The 23570-nt window shown below is 42.1% G+C and overlaps 1 protein-coding gene across 7 annotated transcripts in view; it reads right to left on the reverse strand.

The window, feature by feature from the left end:
• Positions 1–23570, reverse strand: part of LOC134344525 (NEDD8 ultimate buster 1-like) — a 55327-nt gene that overhangs the window by 23137 nt on the left and 8620 nt on the right. For all 7 annotated transcript variants that reach the window (XM_063044476.1, XM_063044478.1, XM_063044482.1 and 4 more), the window contains exons 3-10: positions 19958–20116; positions 16831–16898; positions 15292–15362; positions 13596–13778; positions 12066–12145; positions 9540–9646; positions 7218–7404; positions 6924–7031 (exon numbers count right to left, since the gene is read on the reverse strand). In XM_063044476.1, coding sequence (XP_062900546.1) covers positions 6924–7031; positions 7218–7404; positions 9540–9646; positions 12066–12145; positions 13596–13778; positions 15292–15362; positions 16831–16898; positions 19958–20116 — 963 coding nt within the window. The remainder of the gene's footprint in view (positions 1–6923; positions 7032–7217; positions 7405–9539; positions 9647–12065; positions 12146–13595; positions 13779–15291; positions 15363–16830; positions 16899–19957; positions 20117–23570) is intronic.

A 23570-nucleotide genomic window follows, 5' to 3' on the forward strand; every position in this document is an offset into this window, starting at 1 on the left:
CACACAGATTACACAACAGAATTGCAATCCAGGACACACACAGACCACACAACAGTTACAATCCAGACACAGACACTCACACAGATCACACAACAGAATTACAATCCACAGATACTCACACAGATCACACAACAGAATTACAATCCACACTCACAGATCAGACAACAGAATTGCAATCCAGGACACACACAGACCACACAACAGTTACAATCCAGACACAGACACTCACACACATCACACAACAGTTACAATCCAAACACAGACACTCACACACATCACACAACAGAATTACAATCCACTCACTCAGATCACACAACAGAATTACAATCCACAGACACTCACACAGATCACACAACAGTTACAATCCACAGACACTCACACAGCTCACACAACAGTTACAATCCAGACACTCACACAGACCACACAATAGAATTACAATCCAGATACTCACACAGATCACACACAATCCAGCACAGACACTCACACAGATCACATAACAGTTACAATCCACAGACACTCACACAGATCACAGAACAGAATTACAATCCAGCACACTCACACAGATCACACAACAGTTATAATCCACAGACACTCACACAGATCAGAGTTACAACCCAGACACTCACATAGATCACACAACAGAATTACAATCCAGCACACTCACACAGATCACACAACAGTTATAATCCACAGACACTCACACAGATCAGAGTTACAACCCAGACACTCACATAGATCACACAACAGAATTACAATCCAGCAGACACTCACACAGATCACACAACAGAATTACAATCCAGCACAGACACTCACACAGATCACACAACAGTTACAATCCAGACACTCACACAGATCACACAACAGAATTACAATCCAGCAGACACTCACACAGATCACACAACAGTTACAATCCAGACCACTCACACAGACCACACAACAGAATTACAATCCAGCACAGACACTCATACAGATCACAGAACAGAATTACAATCGACACTCACACAGATCACACAACAGAATTACAATCCAGCACAGACAGACACAGATCACACAACAGTTACAATCCACAGACACTCACACAGATCACACAACAGAGTTACAATCCAGACACTCACACAGATCACACAACAGAGTTACAATCCAGACACTCACACAGATCACACAACAGAATTACAATCCAGCACACACACACACAGATCACACAACAGTTACAATCCACAGACACTCACACAGATCACACAACAGTTACAATCCAGACACTCACACAGACCACACAACAGAGTTACAATCCAGACACTCACACAGATCACACAACAGAATTACAATCCACAGACACTCACACAGATCACACAACAGTTACAATCCACTCACACAGACCACACAATAGAATTACAATCCAGCACAGACACTCACACAGATCACACAACAGAATTACAATCCACAGACACTCACACAGACCAAACAGAATTACAATCCAGCACAGACACTCACACAGATCACACAACAGAATTACAATCCAGACACTCACACAGATCACACAACAGAATTACAATCCAGCAGACACTCACACAGACCAAACAGAATTACAATCCAGACACTCACACAGATCACACAACAGAATTACAATCCAGCACAGACACTCACACAGATCACACATTTACAATCCACAGACACTCACACAGATCACAGAACAGAATTACAATCCAGCACAGACACTCACACAGATCACACAACAGTTACAATCCACAGACACTCACACAGATCAGTTACAATCCAGACACTCACACAGACCACACAACATTTACAATCCACAGACACTCATACAGACCACACAATCCAGCACAGACACTCACACAGACCACATAGCACAGAGTTATGATCCAGCACAGACAGTCACAAAGTAAAATTAGCACAGGTCCCTGAGTGACATGGGCTGAAGACTGACAGATTGATATAAAGTGCAAGGTGCAGGTTTATGTGAGACAGTATAATGTTACTGGTACTATTATAAAAGGGCAAGCAGTCATATAAATATATGAAACAGCAGCAAAAGAGGATGTAGCGGCCAATTCAGGATGAGTGTGTGTGTCTGTGAGTTGGGGTGGGGGGAGCAGGTCATTCAGACATGCTTACATGTGTGCTGAGTGTCAGCATGGTGTAAAGCAAATGGCAATGAGTTAGCACTTCAACCATGAAAATATTGGCATTTAACTAGCCACACAGCAGAAAAAGGCAACATGGCATCTTTTTCATTTAAACTGGTCCACATTTTAAGTTTATTGCATTCAAGGTAGGATTTGGAGCACAGGTAATTTACTTCTTCATAAAGATCCAACGTTAAAAAGACTAATGCCATGTACTCAAGCGCAGTAGAGTCCAACAACTTGCCATCCAACTCTCTGGAACTCTGGATGGTTCAGTATAGAGCTTAGCAGGTAATGCTTGCCACATTCCCTTTCATTTCAGAGGCCCAGGATGCCACACTCCCCTCTGTCTCACTGGGGCCCCAAGTTCCTGTGCTTCTGTTCGACTCCCCAGTTCCCTAAACACTAGAGATTCTGTAGATGCTGGAAACGCAGAGACGCGCGCACACACACACAAAATGGAGGAACTCAGTATCTGAGGTGGAACCTATGGAAATGAATAAACAGTTGCTGTTTTGGGCCAAGTGCCTATATCAAAACAGAGCCCTGATGAAGGGTGTCACCCCGAACATCAAACGTTTATTCCCCTCCATAGATGCTGCCCGACCTACTGAGTTCCTCCAGCATTTTGCGTGGTTCCCTCATTCCCTGTAAGCTGACCACCAGGGTCTCATCTAATGTGTACCTTTTTAAACTTCTAAGTTCACTGTGGAAATACATAATACTGCAAAAATCCAGAAGTTAACAATTCTGTTGGGGTATTAATGGCATTTGGTAGTTCATAAAATCTGACAGTCCAGCACCAATAGGGACAGAAACTGGTCTGTATTCAAAAGAAAAATATAACAGTTGTACTTAGGTGGAACTTACAGACAATTCTACATGGTGCAGAATGTATTTTGAATTCCAGACAAACAGAGAAGTGTGAAATTTAGTGAATGAGTTCTGCTGACAACTTTCTGGATGCTGTCTGCTGCTGTACACTAGGAGACTGAGAGGTGTTCACATAGAGCATAAAATCATGAGGAGGCATAGATAGTGTCAAAGCACTGAAACAAGCCTATCATCCCAACTGGTCCACAGTGACCAAGATTCCCAGCTAAGCTAGGTCCAGTTCCCCGCATTTGGACCATATTCTTCTAAATCTGGGGTTCCCAAGCTTTTTTATGCCATGGACCCTTACCATTAACCGACAGGTCCGTGGACCCCAGGTTAGGAACACCTGCTCTAAATCTTTCCTATCCATGTATCAGTCTAATAACTGTTTAAATGTGTTAATGTAATTGCCTGAACCATTCCCTCTGACAGCTCACACCATATTCTGACCCCCTCTGCATGAAAAAGCTGCCCCTCAGATTCGTATTAAATCTCTCCCTACTCACCTTAAACTTGTTCCCTCTGCTTCTTGATTCCCCAACTCTAGGGGAAAAAGGTTGTCCACACTGAACTTATATACACCCCTCTTGACTGCAGTGAATGGAGCAGGTTTTTCCTCCAGATTTGGGAAATCATGATGTAGAGGGAAAAAGGTTAATATGAAAGGGGGAACGCAAACATGAGGAAATCTGCAGACGCTGGAAATTCAAGCAACACACGCAAAACTTGCTGGTGAATGCAGCAGGCCAGGCAGCATCTATAGGAAGAGGTACAGTTGACGTTTCGGGCCGAGACCCTTCGTCAGGACTAATCTAACTCCAAGCTGATGGCATGAACATTGACTTCTCTAACTTCTGTTAATGCCCCACCTCCCCTCCGTAGCCCATATCATTTATTTATTTTTTCTCTCTTTTTTCTCCCTCTGTCCCTCTCACTATAACTCCTTGCCGATCCTCTGAGATTCCCTCCCCTTTTCTTTCTCCCCAGGCCTCCCGTCCCATGATCCTCTCACATCCCTTTTGCCAATCAACTTTCCAGTTCTCAACTCCATCCCTCCCCCTCCAGTCTTCTATCATTTTGGATCTCCCCTCCCCCTCCCAAATCTCTTACTAGCTCTTCTTTCAGTTAGTCCTGACGAAGGGTCTCGGCCCGAAACATCGACTGTACCTCTTCCTAGAGATGCTGCCTGAACTGCTGCGTTCACCAGCATTTTTTGTATGAAAGGGGGAAGATGTAATAGTAACTTAATTGATAATTTAAAAAAACACGTGTGAACATGGAATGAGCTGCCAGAGGAAGATATTAAGGCAGGTATAATAACATTTAGAAGACAGCTTGACAGGTATAAAGATAAGACATGGTTATAGGCCAAAAAGCAGCAAATAGGACTACCTTGGATAACAAGTTGGGCCTAACAGCCCAATTCTGTGTTGTATGACTCCACAGATCAGGAGTTCCCAACTTGGGGTCCACAGCTCCCTCGTTTAATAGTAGGGGTCCATGGCATAAAAAAGCCTGGGAAGTCCTGCCATAGATTATGGCTGCTCTGATCGCTAGAACTTCCCAGCACTAATGCTCTCAGTGCCCCGACCACACATCAATTAGACTTCTCATTTCAATTAGAGTCTACTATTGAGAAAGCATAAGGTAATCAATTTTGGTTTAATAGAAAATGAAGTTTGCAGAAACATACTTTGTGTTTTAAACTTCAGGTCTGAACTTCGTGATTCATACTTCGTGTTTTGACACTAATTTTTTTTTTAAATCACTTTAATAGAATTGAAAAACCCATAACAGTTTGGCAAGATGGCAATTTATCAAATCCTAGCACTATCTTCACTACCTTTCCCAGCTTCCACACCATCAGGCCTTGCTTTTGTAAGAAGAATAGAAGACAAGGGGTAGAAATCAGATGTTACTGACTGATGCTCAATACACAACCGTGATACTTCTGCCAAGTTTAGAAGTTCTTTCCCCATCATTAACTTTGGGAGAAACTAGATGAGCTTTCTCGGACGAAGGCAATTGGCCCCAATTTCAGAAGTAAGGTACGGCAGAGCCACTTCACGTGCACAATTCTCCTGGGTAACTGAGGGGGAGCTTCTACCCCAATGTAGATTGCTGCTAAATAAAGCAAACATCACTGTGGGATCCAAGGAATGAAAGGGTTAACATACAAGGAGCACTTAATGGCTCTGGGCATGTATTTACTGGAGCACAGAAGAATGATGGGGATCGAATACTAAAAGACTAGATAGAGTGGATGTGGAGAGAATGTTTCCAACAGTTGGGGAATCTGGAACCAGGATCAAGGGTGTTTAGAACAGGATGAGGAGGAATTTATTTAGCCAGAAGACACCTAATGACAAAATAAATCAAAGTCAGCATGGTCACTGTAAAGGGAAATCTTGATGACAAATCTGTTAAGAGTTCTTTGAGGAAGTAACAAGCAGGGTGGACAAAGGAGAGGCAGTGGACGTCATTTACTTGGATTTTCAAAAGGCATTTGATAAGGTGCCACACAAGGCTGCTTAACAAGATAAAATCCTATGGCATTACAGGAAAGGTACTAGCATGGATAGAGGAATGGCTGACAGGCAGGAGCAGTGAGTGGGAATAAAAGGGGCCTTTTCTGGTTGGCTGCCAGTGAACATTGACTTCTCTAACTTCCGTTAATGCCCCACCTCCCCTTCGTACCCCATTTGTTATTTATTATTATTATTAATTTATTTTTTCTCTTTTTTTCTCCCTCTGTCCCTCTCACTATACTCCTTGTCCATCCCTCTGGGCTCCCCCCCTTTCTTTCTCCCTAGACCTCCCGTCCCATGATCCTCTCATATCCCTTTTGCCAATCAACTTTCCAGCTCTTAGCTCCATCTCTCCCCCTCCTGTCTTCTCCTATCATTTTTGATCTCCCCCTCCCACTTTCAAATCTCTTACTATCTCTCCTTTCAGTTAGTCCTGACGAAGGGTCTCGGCCCGAAACGTCGACTGTACCTCTTGCTAGAGATGCTGCCTGGCCTGTTGCGTTCACCAGCATTTTTATGTGAGAGAATGTTGAACCTGTTAAAGGCACTGGACAGGTTCCACTTAGCACCATATCTCAGAAAGGATGTGTTGTCATTGGAGAGAGTCCAGAGGAGGTTCACAAGGATGATTCCAGGAATGAAGAGGTCAACACATGCAGAGTGTTTGGCAGCTTTGGGCCTGTACTCACTGGAATTTAGAAGAGAGTGGGGGGGGGGGAACCTCATTGAAACCCACTGAATGTTGAAAGGACCTACTGAATGTTGAAAGAGTGGATGTGAAGAGGATGTTTCCTATGGTGGTGGTTTCCAGAATCAGAGGGCACAGCCTCAGAATTGAGGGGTGACCCTTTAGAACAGAGGCAAGGAGGAATTTTTTTTTGCCAGAGAGAAATAAGTGTGTGGAAAGCTCTGCCACGAACCGCAGTCGAGGCCAAGTCTGTGGGTATATTTAAGGCAGAAGTTGTTAGTTTCCTGATCGGTAAGGCCACCAAAAGATACGGCGGGAAGGCAGGTGTATGGGGTTGAGTGGGATCCGGAATCAGCCATGATGGAATGGCAGAGTGGACTTAGTGGGTTGAATGGCCTAATTCTGCTCTTATGATTAATCTGTGGAATGCATTGCCACAGATAGTTGTAAAGGTCAAGTCACTGGGTACATTTAAAAGAGAGATTGAAAGATTCTTGATTAGTAAGGGAGTCAAAGGTTACAAGTTCGATGGCAGAAGAATGGGGTTGAGAGGGATATAAATCAGCCATGATAGAATGGCAGTGCAGATTCGACAGGCCAAATGGCCTAATTCCACTCCTATGGCTTATGTCTGATTAAGCAGAAAGTTAATGATTACAAAGAAATGAAGACAGGTAAAAGCCACACCTCATTCAGATGATTCCTTGCTTCCTGCAGTTTTCCTTTGTGAAACAGCACCACTCCCTGAAGTAGCTTCAACCGCAAGTACAGCACCTGCTCATTGGCAGTGCTGCCCTGTGAAAAACAACATGGGCAAGTCAGCAAGCCTACAGGAGGTCTTCCCCCAGGCAACGTTCACAAACGGCATTGTACCATTTTGCCTTAAGCAGCAAGTTAAGATGGGCACTGAAGTAATAGATGACTTCTGACAAAGTAGAGCAAGATTATCCAACAAGTTTAAAAAATAGATGGAGAGTAGACCTTCAGGTTATAAAGTCGCTCCAGATTCTCCCCATAGCAGTTATTCAGCCGAGTTTGGGCCCGTTTTAGTCTCTCTTCTGCATCACGAAGACAGTCGAGCTGCTCCAGCTGAAGAAAACACCAGACGATTTCCAGTTGCAGAACTGCATGGTTATCTACCGTGTTCAGGAGCTCAGACCGACACTTCCTAAGATGCAAGTTCCACGTCAATACTTCAATTACAGGAAAACATTACAGCTTGAAGTCTGCTTTGTTAATTACATGTTTACAATGGGAGGGATACTTAACATTTCAATAGCAACTGCAGTTTAGAGGAAAGTACTTAGGACGTGTTTGCAACATAAGCGGCACTGTATCACTATACAAGTGCTTTTCTGTACAAACATAATACTTCCTGCATCAGGTAACACACAAAATTCTGGTTGAATGCAGCATTTATGTAAAGGAATAAAGAGTTGACATTTCAGTTTCAGGCTGACATCCTTCATCAGGACAGGAGAGGAAGGAGGAAGAAGCCAGATTAAGATTTTGGGGGGGGGGGGGAGGAGGAGGGGAAGCAGTACAAACTAGGGGATGGTAGATGAAACCAGTTGAGGGAGAAGGTAAGTGGGTGTGAAATGAGAAGCTGGGAGGTGACAGATGGAAGTAGTAAGGGCTAAAAGAAGAAATCAGAGAGGAGAATGGACCATGGGAGAAAGGGAAGGAGGTTACCAGAGGGAGATGATAGGCAGGTGAAGAGAAGGGACACAAGGGAAACCAGAAGGGGAAATGTTAAGGGGGGGGGCAGTGGGAAGAAAGAAGAATTTATGGTTAGTTAGAGACATCAATGTTCATGCTGTCAGGTTAGAAGCTACCCAGATGGAATATGTGCTGCTAACATCAAAATCAGATTTATTGTCACTAACAAATGTTGTGAAATTTGTTTTGTGACAGCAGTACCGTGCAGGACAAAATTACTGCAAGTTACGACAATATAAAATAGTGAAAAAGAGCATAAGCATACATTGTGAAAACTAGCAGCAATTGAGCATGAATATTTAGTAAGCAAAGCGCAGTACGAAAAAATGGTGTAATTGGAAAGAAGGAAAAATAGAACTGACAGGCAAGGAGAAAAAAAACACTATTTTTGGGTAAAGTTAATTGTGTATGGGGGAGCACAATGTGATCAAGCAAAAATTGCTAGGTATCTAATACTGGTTCTGAAGTAAAACACTAATTTGCTGATTTTAGTAATGAGTTTCTCTCCCCAGCTTAAAATTGTTCACTAGTAAAAATGTCTGTCTAGAATGTCTAGTACTAGAGGACATGTATTGATGATTTGGGGCTGGGGGGGGGGCGATATAAATGACACATGAGAGGCAGGTTTTTTTGTGTTTTATTTTCTAAACATGGGTGGTGGGGCCTGGAATGCACTGCCAGGAGTGGTGACGGCAGATAGCGTGGAGCGTTTAAGTGACTCTTTAACAGGCACATACATAGCTGCCTGTAAGGAGAAGAATCTCAAGGGTGTATAAAGTATACATACTTTAATAAAATGTACTTTGAACTTTTGAATATGCAGAGAAGGAAGGATATGGTCAATGTCCAGGCAAGAGAGGTTGTTCCTCAGGACTTGTACCATCAGATTACTACCCATCGACCATCAGGCTCTTGAACCAAAGAGGATAACTTCACCTGCCCCATCACTGAAATATTCTCACAGTCAATGGACACGCTTTCAAGGACTCTTCATCTCATGTTCTTGATATTTACCGTGATTTATTTATAATTACTCATTTTTTTGTAATTGCAGATTTTGTCCTCTTTTGCAGACTGGTTGAAGGAACAAGTTGGTACGGTTTTTCGTTGATTCCATTATGCTTACTGGATTTAGGAGAACACCCACAAGAAAATGCATCTCAGGGTTGTATATGTACATTGATCATGAATTCACTGTGAACTTTATTCTGCTGAGCATACTGTGCTGCACTGGAACGTGTCGTGACCTTGCCGGCTGCCCCAAACACATCACTGGATGTGCTGGTTATTAACACAAACAATAAACTTTACTGTATGTTTCGATGGTATATGTGATAAATAAATTGGTTTAACGTTGTGGGCCAAAAGGGCCTGTTCTGTGCTGTACTGTTCCATGTACTCTGGGCAAAAGATTGTATCAAATGCTGCTGTAGTTGATTGCATGCATATTGAAATATTCTGGCAGACTCAGGAATACAAGAAAAAGAGTCTGTGTGGGCAACAGCTCTGAACGACACAGTTAATGAATCCACAATATTCTTTAATGCCAATCATAATAAAAATGAAATTTAAAAAAATATTCACCTAAATTCTTCATCAGCATCCAACAGACATAATAATGCCGATGCATAATCTCTCTTCTTCATGACGGCTCTGCCTTTTTCATGTAATGTCATAGCTAACAGAAGTGCCTAGCAAGAAATGAAACTTTTTTTCAAAATGTTGAAATGGGGTAGCTTTACTTCCCACATCCCCTGAGTGACTAGACTGGAAAAGGACATTAGCAGCTTTAAATCCTGAGAATGAGAAAAACAGACTAAAATGCAAGCATTGTATTAAGTTATGTTAAAGCCACAGGCAGTCACATCCCTGACTAATATGGATGGAGCTTCTAATACAAGAGAGAGGATGTAACGCTGAGGCTTTAAAAGGCATAGCCCAAACATATTTCTATTATTGAGAGCAGCTTTGGTCCCCATACTCAAGGAGGAATGTGCTGACATTGGAGAATATCTAGAGGAGGTTTACGAGAATGATCCCAGGAATGAAAGGGTAAATGTATGAGGAGCATTTGATGGGTCTAGGCCTGTACTCTCTGGAGTTTGGGGCGGGGGGGGGTGGAGAACCTCATTGAAACGTAATGAATATTGAAAGGTCTAGATAGAGTGGATGTGCAGAGGACATACAAAATCTTGGGAGAGTCTACAAGCAGAGGACACAGCCTCAGAATACAATGACATCCCATTAGAAAAGAGATGAGGAGGAATTTCTTTAGCCAGAGGATGGTGAATGTGTGGAATTCCTCACCACAGACAGCTGTGGAGGACAAGTCATTGGGTATATTTAAAGCGGAGTTTGATAGGTTCTTGATGAGTATAGGTGTCAAAATTATGGGAAGAAGGCAGGAGAATGGGTTTGAGAAGGGCAATAAATCAGCCATGATAGAATGGCAGAGCAGACTCGATGGGCCAAATGTCCCATTAATGCTTCTATGTCTTATGCCACTAAGTGCATGTGGAGGAACAGCAGAATTAGATACTGGCAACTAATCCTCCATTACTGTTTTCCACAAGTGGAGAAAGAAAACTCATCCTGAAGCACTGAGATGCTCTTTAGAACTGTTTAGCTTTGATGAACTTCTTTTATAAAAGCAAGGAATTAATACTGATACTTCCTGAGGTGAAAGGAGAAATCAAAGATACAGATAAAAATGCTTTGCTCTAGCCCCTTCCTTTTCATAAAAGCAATTTATTACCACGAAAATCATCACAATTTACTATGTAGAACAAAGATTGGGTAAAATTCACAATTTCTTCTCCCACATTATCCATCACATGTATTAATTTTAAAGAGTTACAGGTCATTTTATGAAGGCACTAAATGTACAGTAGCAAGTACCAAACAGCATCTTGAGAGCACCAATAGCATAAATACATTGAAAGATTTATTACTTCTCCTGTCTCAGGAAAGTGGAAATAAAGATTAATTCCTTATCTACGCTTGGAGAAAGTTCCTTTAAATAATTTATGGATAGAATGTAGATAGACTTGTGGTCCAAGTTCACAGATCCCTCAAAGCGCCGTGCAAGTTGACACTGCCATATGGAGTATTGGCATTCAGTAATTGTTGGATCGAGCTCAAGAGCCATGAGGCAGTGCTGCAGCTCTACAAAACTCTGGTTGGACCACACTTGGAGTATTGTGTTCAGTTCTGGTCACCTCATTATAGGAAGCATGTGTAAGCTTTAAGGGAGCGCAGAAGAGATTTGCCAGGAAGCTGCCTGGATTAGAGAGCATATCTTATGAGGCAAGTTTGAGCAAGCTTGGGCTTTTCTCTTTGGAGCAAAGGAAGATGAGAGGAGACCTTATAGCAGTGAACAGGATGATAAGAGGCATAAATAGAGTGGACAGCCACCATCTATTTCCTCCACACCCCACATTTCCCAGGGTGGCAATGGCTAATGCAAGACACAACTCAAAGCTTGATTGGAGCAAAGTATGGGTGGGGGGGGGGAAGAGAGAGGCAAGTGCATGGAACACACTGCAGGGATGATGAAGGCATTTACATTAGGGACATTTAAGAGACTCAAAAAATGGGAGGGAGGGGCTAAGTGGAAGGAAAGGATTAAAAGGTCAGCACAACATTGTGTGCCAAAGAATAGTGCAATATAGTATAGGCTCTACAACTTTTGTGCAAATTGGTTCCACAGATTTCCCTTCTACATTGAATCATTTTTTGGTGGCATCCGTTAGTCTCGCAAGACCATGGATCTGCGCCTGGGAAGTCTTGCCTGTATTGTGCCGTCGCGGTAAGGTGATGCCGGAGTGTCCTCTCCAGGGCACAGGCCTGGGCAAGGTTGTATGGAAGACCGGCAGTTGCCCAAGCATCAAGTCTCCCCTCTCCATGACACCGATGTTGCCCAAGGGAAAGGCAAGGGCTGATACAGCTTGGCACCAATGTCGTCACAAGAGTTGCCAGAACAAGGTTGAAGGCAATGTCAGACTGCCTTAGGGATTCCAGCTCCCTTACTCTACATTTAATTGTAGGGATAGGATTAGAAAGTTCAAGTATGGATATTTTGAAACTTATCCATCAGTACAAGCAATGTACCTTTTTCTCCACAGCTGGAATAGGAATGGGCCTCCCTTTCTGGTCTGCAATTTCTAGATACGGAACGTTACTGTACTCTCCTGGTGGGGGGGGGGCAGAGGAGGAGATATAAAATCAAGTTAAAGCCAAATTTAGACCAAAATAATCACAACTGTATAGAAGAGAGTTAAGAATCAGAGACCACAACAAACAGGCAGGAGAATGAGGTTGAGAGGGATAATAAATCAGCCATGATGCAATGGAGGAGCAGACACGATATGCCAAATGGCCTAATTCTGCTCCTATGTCTTATGGTCTAATGGGAAATCAACAATATGACTATATCCAATTCAATCCAAATGTACCAGTTGAGGTTGCTGGCTAGATATCAAGATTTCATTCCAAACCTATTTAACGCATGGCTGGCATCGCAATGGCATAGAAAATGATTGAAATGCTGCCTGCTTCCTCAGCCAAGGTCAGAATGGCAGAAGAATTGTTTATAACATTTAAAATATTGCTTGAATTGATAAACTGAACCAAAATGTCTTCTTCACCAATACCAGTATCAAGAATTAGGCATTTACAGTACTGTGCGTAAGTCTTAGGCACCCTAGCTATTTGTAATGTAACCAAGACTTTTGCACAGTAGTGAATCTACTAATCCATTCAGGTAGAAGCTTAAAAGTAGGGTAACTAAATTTGCAAAGTACGAGAGGTGATTGATAAGTTTGTGGCCTAAGGTAGAAGGAGTCAATTTTAGAAAACCTAGCACATTTATTTTTCAAACAACAGGAATTCTGCAGATGCTGGAAATTCAAGCAACACACATCAAAGTTGCTGGTGAATGCAGCAGGCCAAGCAGCATCTGTAGGAAGAGGTGCAGTCCACGTTTCAGGCCGAGACCCTTCGTCAAGACATTTTTCCTACATTTACACACTTAGTCCAGCGGTCATGGAGCATACGGATCCCTTCTTTGTAGAAGTCAGTGTCTTGGACCTTCAGAAGTGGTCCACAGCAGGGGCGATTGATAAGTTCATGGCCTAAGGTGGAAGGAGATGAGTTATTAACTTCAAACTTGCTGCATTTTCACTCAGAGTTGAACTGCATGTGCATGTAACAAGAGCTGTATAACTCATCTCCTTCTACCTTAGGCCACAAACTTATCAATCACCCCTGCTGTGGACCACCTGGAGGTCCAAGACGCTCTTGTTACATGCACGTGCTGTTCAACTCAGTGATAATGCAGAAAGTTTGAAGTTAATAACTCATCTCCTTCTACCTTAGGCCACGAACTTATCAATCACCCCTGCTGTGGACCACTTCCACAAAGAAGGGATCCGTATGCTCCACAACCGCTGGACTAAGTGTGTACATGTAGGAGGGAACTATGCTGAAATATAAGTGTGCTAGGTTTTCTAAATAGACTCCTTCTACCTTAGGCCACGAACTTCTCAATCACCCCTCGTACTCCTGTTTCAGATGAAAGATCCATTAACGCGAGAGTGAAGGGCCTAAAACGCTATTCCAATTCCGTTTAGGTAAACTTACCATATTGTGCCAAAATTTCAGCCCCCTTCCTGGTCCTAGATATTTTGGCTTTCCGCTCATCCTGTTCCTTTAGCTCTTCTTGGAAGACCATCTCCTGCTCTTTTGCTTCTTCCTCGGTGACAGTTATTTGCATAACCATGATCAGCGAATTATTTCTCACATTCTGCTCAGCAAGAGATTGATCTGGAAAAAACAGTCAGATAGTTTTCTAAAAGAACACAGTGATTCACTTAAGATTTATGTCTAACCACACAGCATTTATGGGTAAGAGACAAAACAGGATTAACTAGCCTCGTTTTTTGCTAATTTTGCTAGTTCCATATCCCAAGACAAAATTATTTTCCACAATAGTGTTTCACTGTTCCTTAGTTCTAATTATGGTCATTATCTGTTGGTTGCAAGGACCCAATGACAGAGTAGTGCTGGAAAACCTATTCAGAGCATGGACCAAAATTGGCGATAATCTTAAAAAATTCTCTTGCATGCCATGGTAATTTTGAGTCAAGATTATCATTCGTTAATGAACCGGTAATAATAATTATGAACTTTTTTCCATAATGCAGAATGAGTGTTGCTCATTTTCATTTATTCATCGTTTTACTATTTAAAAAAAAGTAACAAAAGACAGATTGAAATGAATGAATCACTCTAAAAAAACTTAAAACTTAATATTAATCTTTTAAAAAGAACTGTGAAAAATATTCATGGTGGCACAAAACTGCAGACGATATTTGCTATTTTATCATTGAATTTCCAATTTTCATTCATAAATGACTGAAGAAAAAAAATAAGCGGAGCATAGCCAATGGTCAACTGTTTAATATCCAAATACTGATGTGTACACCAGGTCCATGAGGATTTTAAACTACATCATTTAACATCATGTGTTTGTGCAACTGCCTTGCTAGTGCCAAGCTGGCGTGAGGTGTGCCCTAAGGAAACATCTCACTGCTCGTGTTGTTAAAAAAAAAAATCATTCACTGCTTCATTTAGCAGAAAAGATAATTATATGTCTTTTTAATTATGCGTGGGGTTTAAAGAATTGAGGGGCAGCACTGCATGCTGCGTGCCAACAATTTTTTCCACTGTTCTTTAGTTCTAATCGGGTAGTGGCTCCATATATCACTACTACAGGGCGTGACAACCCAGGCTCAGCTGGCTCCAGCTGACTGTACCCGGTATGGGCCCCTATCCAGGGTTACCGATCCCACTGCCTTGTGGGTATCTTTGGGAGAAGAGAAGGCTAAGGAGTAAACCCTACACAAATCCGGAGTGGAGCCCCTAAGGTGGTTGGATGATGTATCACATCACCCCCACCCCCCCCTCCCACCCGGCAGCTCCTGCAGCCAAGCTGATGCCAAATATACTGCTTCGCATTCCTTTGGACCACATCCGTGAGGCCGAGAGGGGGATCTTGATGTCTGGGCAGCCCAAGATCTCCATATTCATCGTCCAGGTGTGTGCCCCGAAAAACCGGGCACATCTATTGTCTACTTAGACAGACGGAGCCATTAATTAATTAATTCTAATCATGGTCATTATCCGTTGGCTGCAAAGATCCAATGATATAGCAGTGGGGCAAACGCATTTCAGAACATGGACCCAAATCTTGGACAGAGTTACATTGATTGGCATACCATAGGGTTGCCACCCCTGCTGGAGTAGAGCAATAATATTACTATAGTCATCTACTTACCCATTTTAAGAACTTTAGAGTTCATGATAAGTTTTAAATGTCCTTCATTCATTTCTGTTAATTTTGCAATTCTGTACGAAAAGGAAAAAATGCAATCATGAAGATTTTTCTTATGTACAGTATACAGGAATACAAAAGAAAATGATATATTTTTCAAATGCAAAATAGTTCTCTCCTCCGATGCCAGAGTGAGGAATTACAGGCTGGAATCCGGATGTGCAAACTGGGCATATAAAATATCTGCAACACACATCGAAGTTGCTGGTGAACGCAGCAGGCCAGGCAGCATCTCTAGGAAGAGGTACAGTCAACGTTTCGGGCCGAGACCCTTCGTCAGGACTAACTGTTGGAGGCTACACAGATGGAATATAAGGTGTTTTTCCTCCAACCTGAGTGTGGCTTCATCTTTACAGTAGAGGAGGCCATGGATAGACATATCAGAATGGGAATGGGACGTGGAATTAAAATGTGTGGCCACTAGGAGATCCTGCTTTCTCTGGTGGACAGAGCATAGGTGTTCAGCAAAACGATCTCCCAGTCTGCGTCGAGTCTCGCCAATAAATAGAAGGCCACATCCAGAGCACCAGACGCAATATATCACCCCAGCCGACTTACAGGTGAAGTGTCGCCTCACCTGGAAGGACTGCCTGGGGCCCTGAATGGTGGTAAAGAAGGAAGTGTAAGGGTATGTGTAGCACTTGTTCCGCTTACAAGGATAAGTGCCAGGAGATCAGTGGGGAGGGATGGGGGGGGGAGCGAATGGACAAGGGAGTCGCGTAGGGAGCGATCCCTGCGGAAAGCGGGGGGGGGGGGAAGACGTGCTTAGTGGTGGGATCCCGTTGGAGGTGGCAAAAGTTACGGAGAATAATATGTTGGACCCGGAGGCTGGTGGGGTGGTAGGTGAGGACCAGGGGAACCCTATTCCTAGGGGGGTGACGGAAGGATGGAGTGAGAGCAGATGTGCGTGAAATGGGGGAAATGCGTTTGAGAGCAGAATTGATGGTGGAGAAAGGGAAACCCCTTTCTTTAAAAAAAAAAGTACATCTCCCTCGTCCTGGAATGAAAAGCCTCATCCTGAGAGCAGATACGGTGGAGACGGAGGAATTGCAAGAAGGGGATGACATTTTTGCAAGAGACAGGGTGAGAAGAGGAATAGTCCAGATAGCTGTGAGAGTCAGTAGGCTTATAGTAGACATCAGTAGATAAGCTGTCTCCAGAGACAGAGACAGAAAGATCTAGAAAGGGGAGGGAGGTGTCAGAAATGGACCAGGTAAACTTGAGGGCAGGGTGAAAGTTGGAGGCAAAGTTAATTAAGTTAGTTTGGTATTGTTAGGATAATGGCTTGTACTCCTAACCTCAAAAATCCCAAAAGCCCCCATCCATCATAATGGATTTATTGAATCATGAAGTGTAACACGAGTATCAATAACAGCTAGTAAATGTTAACCTTGTTAGCAATGGGCATGAGGATGAATATTCACATTAATTTCAATCTTTATCCTAAAAATGTAATGTTTCAAATGAAAATGAAAAACATACTCAGCTCTTAGATCACCAGCTGAAATATTGAGTTTGGTTGTCAGCTTTGTTTTTTCTTTTCGCTTTCCCTGCAATATTAAAAACAGCCCACTTATTTTTTTTTAAATTAAAGGCATATTGCAACCATTAATTATTTTCTAAGAAACAGACCACAATTAGTTTGGAAGGAAACTGCCAATATCTGAAAATGTTTGTGAAAGAGGTTTACAAGACTGGCTGATTATCTCCTCACAACCTGCTCGGGATTAGTTTCAAGTTGTGAGTTTATTTGCCACATGTATATAGTGAAAAGCATCATTTGTATCAACCAACATATCCGAGGGCACGCTGGGAGCAGCCCACAAGTGTCACCACACATTCTGATATCAACTGGATTACAAGTGAAATAATTCTGCAAAACAATTACATATAATGTCCACAAACAACAAGGTCACGCTAATGTATTTACAACCAATGAAGAAATAAAATACTACGTCTTCACAAAAAGACAGAAAATGGCCTTCAAGTAAGCATCATTTGATAATACCCTCGAGTCAGGTGACTTGCTTCAAGGCTCTCGCCGGCTTAATCAAATACAATATATTTAAAGTCACTATTACCAATACTGTGTACTGTGGGTGACAAAATAGCATAGTGGTTAAGGGCAGCATAGTAACACTATTACAAGCAGCAACCCGAGTTCATTTCCGCTGCTGTTTCAAGGGAGTTTGTACGTTCTCCTCTCCTCATGACCACATGGGTTTCCTCTTGGTACTCCGTTTTCATCCAAAGGTTAGCAGGTTAATTAGTCACAAGGGTGTAATTAGGTGACATGGGATCATTGGGTTGGAAGGATCTGTTATTGTACTGTATCTACTAAATAAAAATTTAAATAGAGGAATACCTTGCATAGAATTACAACTTGCAGTGGTGGCAATTCCATGGTCCATTTACACCAGGAGACCAGAAGATATAGGAGAATTAGGCTTTTTGGCCCATCAAGTCTGCCTTTCATCATAACCAATGCATTTTTTCTCTCAGCCCCATACCCCTTCATGTCCTGACCAATCAAGACATATAGATATATTCCACAGATTCAGCAAGCTCTAGCAAAACAAATTCCACCACATCTCCGTTCTAAAAGGAGGCCCCTCTATTCTGAGGTTGGGTCCTCTGGTCCTAGACTCTCCCGCCATAGGAAACATCTCTCATTCCAATGAATGAATGTGATCTCCCTTTCCACTGCGAGTTACCTGGTGTGTAGATGAATGATGAAATGTGGGAAGAGTTGATGGAAATGTGGGGAGTTCATGTGTATTTGATTAATCAAAAGGCCTGTTTCTGACCTGTATAACAAGGCTGAGACATTCCTAAACATTACATGCCATCTACAAAATGGACCATGTGAGGACATGGCAGCATAACGCCCCACTCTAAATGTACACTATCCTACCTTGGAAATATTGTTTCACATAGGCCATGCTCTCTTCTCGCTCCTGCCATTGGGAAGAATGTACAGGAGGCACAGGATACTCACTAGCAGGTTCGGGAGCAATTACCCAACTGTTCCCACAACCTACTTTCAAAAACTCTTCATCTTATGTTCATGATATTCATTCCTTATTTATTTATCCACTCTGGTTAGGCCTCACCTGGAGTATTACATATAGTTCTGGTTGTCCCACTATAGGAAGGATGTTTAGGTTTTGGAAAGGGTGCAGAAGAGGTTTACCGGGATGCTGCCTGGTTTAGAGGGCATGAGCCATCACGAGAAGCTGGAATAGCAGAGGCTGAGCGGAGATTTGATAGAGGGTTACAAAATTATGAGAGCCATAGAGTAGATAAGGAGTATCTGATTCCCAGGGTTGAAATGTCTAATACTAGAGGGCATGCATTGAAGGTGAGAAGGGATAGGTTCAAGGAGGATGTGAGAGGGCAAGTTGTTTTTTTTAAAAACTCAAAATGGCAGATGCCTGGAATGCATTGCCTGGTATGGTGGTAGAGACAAATACAACAGAGGCTTTTAAGAGACGTTTGGATACGCACATGGATGGAAAGAAGATGCAGGATTATAGACATTATGTAGGTAGGAGGGACTAGTGTTTGAGTGTTTTGATTTGCTTTTTAGCTGGTTCAGCACAACCCTGTGAGCCAAATGGCCTGTTCCTGTGCTGTGGTGTTCTATCATCCTTATTCATTTGTTATCTTTTTGTACTTAAGAGTTTATGGTCTTTACACATTGACTGTTTGTCCATCCTGTCGGGTGTGGTCTTTCACTGATTCTATTGTTAATCTTGTATTTACTCTGATTGCCCACAAGAAAATGAATCCTCAGGGTTGTATATGGTGATATATGTACTTTAATAATAAATTTACTTTGAACTTTACCATCACTGGGTCTAAATCCTTGAATCCTCCACCCTCTATCACTATGAGTACCTTCATCAGAAAGTCAGCATGGTTTAACACCAATTTATTATCACCTCTTCAAAGGCAATTGGGGACAGCCAATAAATGCTGGCTTCAGTCTTATCTCAAATAAAATTACAGCATTTCAGCACAACAGCACAACTCTTGTAAACCAAGAGTGAGATACTCGACTAATACAAATATACTTACACAAATAGGTGTATTGTCAACTCCTTTTAAAAAGTGAAAAAATCTTACAATAAAACAGTTCACCATGAACTTAGACATCCATAGTTTTGTTACATTTCTTAATATTTTGCAAATTAACAGCAGCCATGTTAAAACTGTTCAGCTCTAGTGAATAGTTTATTTTTAGCCATAGAGCCCATGGCAGTTCATTCCACTCTACCACCCTCTGAAGTAGTTCCCCTCCCATGTTCCCCATTCACGCACAACCTTTGCTTCTAGTCTCACCCAACCTCAGTGGAAAAAGCCTATGTATGCCTGATGAATGTTATTTGAAATTTGCCCATATTAATAATCTCACTGCCACAGATTCAATTTAATTACAGGAGTGTAACAGCCAATTTTCAAAATATATTTAAGTATTTCATAAAAGGGCACTAATTTGGCAAACATTCTTGACCTAGAATTTAGTACGCAGCAAACAATAAAATATTTGGCAGGTCAAATTTCATTAATATGTTGTTCAATTAGGGAAGAATTATGAGCTGCTTACATTACTAGTGTAATTAATACGTATTGTTGCGAGTCCAGTGTCTTCAAATGTCTTTTTTGCACTCAAGCCTTGCAGTGCATTACATCTCAAACCTTCAAGGATACTTTCCACATTCCTAATGTCGATGCACAACTGCAAAGCATATTTTTCAGCCAAAACCTTATTTGGGAAAAGAAAAATGCAGAGATCAGTTTTAAAGTACTTTTTATTCTCTGTAATTGTTCACATCAAAATTTAATCACAAATATACAAAGTTGTTCCAACCACAGCACAAAAGCTCTTTTTTCTACCAACCCTGCCCATCCTTTATCTGATGAAATACTCAAGTAACCTGTGACCTAGCTTTTATCCATTCTCCTAAGTATCAACTAATTTTCATTTGAATGTTTTTCTCAAAGATATTTGCATTATTTTAGGCATTGTAATCTAAATTATATTTACACTCTGCAATAAAAAGATTAGCATCTATTTTAAATACACCATAACTAAAACTGTTTTTAAAAATGTTACAAACAGCCCAGCAGATAGATGTAAACTTTGCAACAAAACCATCAATTCCATCATCCATATCATTTACATACAACTTAAAAAGAAACAGTCCCAATACAGACCCCTGTGGAATGCCACTGGTTACTGGCAGTCAGCCAGCCGGAAAAAGCTCCCTTTATTCCCACTCTTTGCCTTCTGCCGATCACCCACTGCTTTACCTGTGCTAGGATCTTTCCTGTAATACCATGGGCTCGTAGCTTGCTAAGCAACCTCACGTGGGGCACCTTGTCAAAGGCCTTCTGAAAATCCACGTAGACAACATCAACTGATTCTTCTTTGTCTATCCTGCTTGTTATTTCTTCAAGGAATTCCAACAGATTTGCAAAGTAAAATTTTCCCTTGAGGAAACCATGCTGACTACAGCCCATTTTATTACGAGCCTTCAAGTCCCCTGAGACCTCATCCTTAATAATAGACTCCAACATCTTCCCAACCACCGAGGTCAGACTAACTAGCCTATTGTTTGCTTTCTTCTGCCTCTCTTCTTTCTTGAAGACTGGAGTGACATTTACAATTTTCCAGTCTTCTAAAACCATTCCAGAAACTAGTGATTCTTGAAAGATAATTACTAATGCCTCCACAATCTCTTCACCCACCTTGTTCAGAACTCTAGGTGTACACCATCTGGTCCAGGTGACTTATCTAACTTTAAGAGCTGTTAGTTTCCCAACAACCTTTTCTCTAACTAGCACACTTCATGCCCCAACACCTGGACTTCCAGCACACTATTAGTGTCTCCACAGTGAAGACTAATACTTATTCAGTTTGTCCACTATTTCATTGTTCCCCCATTACAACCTCTGCAGCATAGTTTTCCAGCGACCCGATATCCACTCTCGCCTTTCTTTTACACTATCTGAAGAAACTTCTGGTATCCTCTTCAATACTATTGGTAGCCTACTTTCTTAATGACTTTTTCAGTTGCCTTCTATTGGTTTTTAAAAGCTTCCCAATCCTCTAAAATGCCACTAATTTTTAGAACATAGAATAGTACAGCACAGTACAGGCCCTTTGGCCCACAATGTTGCGCCGACCCTTAAACCCTACCCATAAACCCCCCCACCTTAGATTCCTCCATATACCTGTCTAGTAGTCTCTTAAATTTCACTAGCGTATCTGCCTCCACCACTGACTCAGGCAGTGCATTCCACGCACCAACCACTCTCCGAGTAAAAAAACCTTCCTCTAATATCCCCCTTGAACTTCCCAACCCTTATCTTAAAGCCATGTCCTCTTGTACCGAGCAGTGGTGCCCTGGGGAAGAGGCGCTAGCTGTCCACTCTATCTATTCCTCTTAATATCTTGTATACCTCTATCATGTCTCCTCTCATCCTCCTCCTCTCCAAAGAGTAAAGCCCTAGCTCTCTTCATCTCTGATCATAATGCATACTCTCTAAACCAGGCAGCATCCTGGTAAATCTCCTCTGTACCCTTTCCAATGCTTCCACACCCTTCCTATAGTGAGGCCACCAGAACTGGACACAGTACTCCAAGTGTGACTGAACCAGAGTTTTATAGAGCTGCATCATTACATTGCGACTCTTAAACTCTATCCCTCGACTTATGAAAGCTAACACCCCATAAGCTTTCTTAATTACCCTATCTACCTGTGAGGCAACTTTCAGGGATCTGTGGACATGAACCCCTAGATCCCTCTGCTCCTCCACACTACCAAGTATTCTGCCATTTACTTTGTACTCTGCCTTGGAGCTTGTCCTTCCAAAGTGTACCACCTCACACTTCTCCAGGTTGAACTCCATCTGCCACTTCTCAGCCCACTTCTGCAATCTTCGACAATCCTCTACACTATCCACAACACCACCAACCTTTGTGCCGTCTGCAAACTTACCAACCCACCCTTTTACCCCCACATCCAGATCGTTAATAAAAAAAATCATGAAAAGCAGAGGTTCCAGAACCGATCCTTGTGGGACGCCACTAGTCACAACCCTCCAATCTGAATCTACTCCCTCCACCACGACCCTCTGCTTTCTGCAGGCAAGCCAATTCTGAATCCACTTGGCCAAACTTCCCTAATTTTTGTTCTATTATACGCTCTTTTTGGCTTTTATGGTGCCTTTGACTTCTCTTGTTAGCCGCGGTTGTGTCATCTTTCCTTCAGAATACTTCTCCCTCTCTTGGATATGCAGTACCTTCCAAATTGCCTCCAGAAATTAAAGCCATTGCTGCTCTGCTGTCATCCCTGCCAGTGTTCTTTTCCGATCAATTCTGGCCAGCTCCTCTCACACCTCCTGTAATTTCATTTACTCCACTGTAATACTGACACATCTGACCTTAGCTTCTCCTTCTCAAATTCTAGGGTGAATTTGATCATATTATGACCACTTTACTTATTATTATCTTATTTTTTCTTCTATACTATGTATTGCATTAAACTATTGCTGCCAAGTTAACAAATTTCACGAGACACCGGTGAGAATAAATTTGATTCTGATTCTTTCCCCTTAGGGTTCTTTTCCCTTAAACTCTCTAATCAATTCTGGTTCATTACGCAACACCAAATTCAGAATAGCTGATCCCCTAGTGGGGCTCAACCACAAACTGTTCTAAAAAGCCATCTCGTAGGCACTCTAGAAACCCCCCCTCCTGAAATCCAGCACCAACCTGATTTTCTCAGCCTATCTGCACACTGAAGTCCTCATGACTATTGTAACATTGCCTTTTAGGCATGCATTTTCTATTTCCCATTGTAATTTGTAGGCCACATCCTTAATGCTGTTTGGGAGTCTGTATACAATTCCCTCCAGGGTCTTTTTACTCTTGTAGTTCCTTAGCTGTATCCACAATGATTCAACACCTTCTGACCCTATGTCACCTCCTTCTAATGATTTCATTTCATTTTTTTTTACCAACAGAGCAATGCTGCCATCTTTTGATACAATGTATATCCTTGGACATAAAGTACATAGCTATAATCTTTCAGCCATGTTTCAGTGATGCCTACAACATCATATCTGCCAATCTGCAACTCAGCTGCAAGTTCATCTACCTTATGTATTCAACAGACTTGCAAGGAGGAAAGTTCAACACTACCCAGGAATAA

The sequence above is a fragment of the Mobula hypostoma genome, chromosome 3 (genome assembly GCF_963921235.1).
Source record: "Mobula hypostoma chromosome 3, sMobHyp1.1, whole genome shotgun sequence".
NCBI lineage: Eukaryota > Metazoa > Chordata > Chondrichthyes > Myliobatiformes > Myliobatidae > Mobula > Mobula hypostoma.